General features: G+C 49.6%; 1 protein-coding gene across 1 annotated transcript in view; it reads left to right on the top strand.

Moving 5' to 3' along the window:
• Positions 1-1,947: 1,947 nt before the first annotated feature.
• Positions 1,948-3,142, top strand: part of EMH_0014950 (uncharacterized protein) — a gene marked incomplete at both ends in the record, with an annotated part of 1,367 nt that continues 172 nt past the window's right edge. Inside the window, 2 exons of the mRNA XM_013500268.1 lie at positions 1,948-2,170; positions 2,386-3,142. Of these exons, the coding sequence (XP_013355722.1) occupies positions 1,948-2,170; positions 2,386-3,142 (980 nt within the window). The remainder of the gene's footprint in view (positions 2,171-2,385) is intronic.

Here is a 3,142-nt window from a genome sequence, read left to right as displayed (position 1 = left end):
CCCACTATGAAATCAATGGAATCGTTCGTCCAGATCCTATAGGGAATAGGCAGGCAGTGCAGGAGAACAGGTCTGGGGGTGTTTTGGAGCTTTTGCTGGTGGAAGTCAGGACAAGAGAGGACGTATTCCTCGACTGAGGGGCTCCTTATATGCCACCAGAAGGAACTGACTCGTGTAGAGTTGGAGGCCTGCCACGGTGCAGCTGCACCTGACTGGCTGCGGCGGGCCTAGGCGGGCCCAGGGGGCGACGCCGGAAGTCCTTAAGGGCCTTTAGGGGTGTTGGTTACAGGGCTCATGTCTAAGAAACTGCGTAGAGGTGTCTGGTGTACACAGTTCGTGCATACATACTGGTCATCGCAATGAGCTATACCACTTCGATTAAAACTGTTTAGAATATTTTAAAAATTGAAAGCTTGGGCTTTTGTCCCAAAAGGGATTTTACTCTCCCTTTGCCTTCCTTGCTGAACCCGAGGGCTTTACAGCGACCTTGTCTTTTCCTCGCCTGCTGATCATTTAGGGTCGTACCGATAGCTTATCAGCATTGTGTGAATCTGCAGTACCCAAATATAGTAAGCATAAACTATTTGTAACTAGGAAATGCTGGCTTCGTACTGGGAACAGAGGATTTCACCAAACGATTCCTTGTCCTGTGAACTGAAGGATACTGCAGGCAGTGACATAGATGACTTTGCTCCTAAACGTGGTTTCCTAGCNTGTCCTGTGAACTGAAGGATACTGCAGGCAGTGACATAGATGACTTTGCTCCTAAACGTGGTTTCCTAGCCGAATAAGATATATAAGTCCCCGTTGTTTCTGTCAGTAACTGACAGAAACTTACATGGAAAAGCATAATCTCATTAAGAATGATCTGGGTTCCCCTAAAGAAAGATCTCTCGATCCCCATCTGCGTGCGTGGATGGCATCGTGTTTCCGTCCACCACAGCCGTAAGCGTGGGCCCAGTTGCGGGAACACACAAGGTGTATTCCGTATGCAGGAACTGTTATAAAACATGATTTCGTTTTTTGGTTTCTTCTTATTTGCAAAACAAACGCTCTTCGGCTGAATTGTACTACCACGATATGTTGTTCCGTCTTGACTGCGTTACGCTGTGCACTACACTCGAGGCACCACACGTGGGGACATGAATCAATGGCATTTCTTACAATTTCGGGAAAAGCACCTCTGCAACAACACAGTCGACTGAAAAAGTTTGCATTTGTTTCTGAATTACTGTTTGAAGCTGACGGTTTCGGTGTCTCTGGGGTTGCCGCCCCACTGCAACTCGATGCTGGTTCCCGACGAACCAGTGCACTGTTGTTCCCGCGGTGTTTGCTTGCAACTCCAGTCGCTCGACTCGATAACTCTGTGTACTTCTCTGATATTTCCACAAATATTCTGTTAATATTCTTTCTAATTGCACGCTTGCAGCGTTCCAAAGTTCCATTCTTCTGTTTTCGTCAGGATCGCTCTCAAGGTACAGCTGGTAACATNGCTTGCAGCGTTCCAAAGTTCCATTCTTCTGTTTTCGTCAGGATCGCTCTCAAGGTACAGCTGGTAACATTGCTCTTAGGACTGTTGCAGGTGAAAACGTCATCCAAACGGCATGGTTCCCGGAACAAAAGTTCCTGTAGGTGTTGTATAGAATCCTGAAATTCAAGAACGTCCCAGGGCTTGGCTCAGTCATCCAGTGAGAGCAATCGGAATTTCGTTCACCGCACCTGGTGATGCTGACTCTTCTAAGTGACACTGGGACGCACCCTTCCCAAGAATTGGTATTTCAAGATGCCAGCACATCAACGACTCATCCGTCAGCTATTTCTGGTCCCGCTTCGTCACCAGGTTTCTCTAGTGGGGGCTGCCGCCAGCGGTCGTTTCGATCTCATTCTGGCGCCTACTTCTTTCTAGCTGCGTTAGCGTCCATTGCAGCTGTTGTCATGCTCATAAAGATGTGCATTAAAGGAAGGGGGGGGTATCCACACGCGGGTCGCCGGCTGGCTGAAGACAGTGATTCCGACTCCGTCTTCGCGGCGACATGTGAGGCTTGGCTAGATGACGATTCTGAAAGTGAGCCTTCTGAAGAAGAACCAGATACCTCACCAGGCACAGCGTCTTCCAGTATTTCTTTAGAGAGCCCACAGGGAAAAGTTGAATCACCGGAGCAAGCCAAACGTAAGGCGCCTCCTGCCGGTGGACCGAGTGATTTGCGCGGCCACAGGATTTCCCCTCCTCCCCCTAAACGGGGGCGGATGGAAGTATCTCCCCCACCATCTAGGTTCCTCGAGCGTAGGGNCTTGTTCAAGAGATGGACAACGAGCCGCTTGCACGAACGCCTGCTTTAACGTCGAGGGCTTTTTATAATATGTATGCATCAATGTATATGTCAGACAGGGAATTAGGAACTGCTTTGAAATATCTGAGTCGTGTGGAATTTCCTGATGAGGGCGCTTCTCAGGATGTGGTTGTAGAACAGGAATACACGGGCGCCAACGAACAAGCGTGGATGAGAGTGGTGCGGACTGTGGATCCTACCACTGATCCGTGGAGTAATGTTTTACCTGCAGGTGTTTTTCTTCCCAGCCAGCTATGGGAAACAGAAGAAGCAGAACCGGGTCCTTCTGCAAAAGATGAAACTAGCAAATCTGATGTGCCCGAAACCTCCCCACAGCCAAGTACTTCTGGAGCTGGTGTCAGCAGCCAATCTGATGCGCCCGAAAAACGCGAACGGCCAGTTCCTCAATCGATTCGTAGACCCACGGCTTCGCAGACCAGCACTGCGGCACCGCTGTTGCTTTCCAGAGTTAACAATGACACGCACCCCTTCTTTCGCTTGCCTTCTGCGGATACAAGTGGCTACCGCGTGCATTTCAATCCAGATACATCTGCTCTATCTCGTGAGGGAGCTAGAATAGTGCATCCGTTATTGATCGAGGTGCGCCGTAAGCTTATCAAACAAGCACTGACTAAAGAGGATCTAGTGGAGTTGGCCGGTTTGGCGGAAAAACTTATGGCTAATTTACTCTTTTTCCACGAGTATGAACTGCCTTCCGCTCCCAGCCGACTTGTCGAGGCTCTGGGAAAGCGCTTTCTCGCATTGGATGCCCTTGTCTCCGTTCTCGAAGTCCTAGGAGTGGAGCGGCAAGG

The sequence above is a fragment of the Eimeria mitis genome, genomic scaffold (genome assembly GCF_000499745.2).
Source record: "Eimeria mitis Houghton genomic scaffold, Emh_scaff520, whole genome shotgun sequence".
In the NCBI taxonomy this organism is placed as follows: domain Eukaryota; phylum Apicomplexa; class Conoidasida; order Eucoccidiorida; family Eimeriidae; genus Eimeria; species Eimeria mitis.
This window is presented reverse-complemented; position numbering and strand designations above follow the sequence as displayed.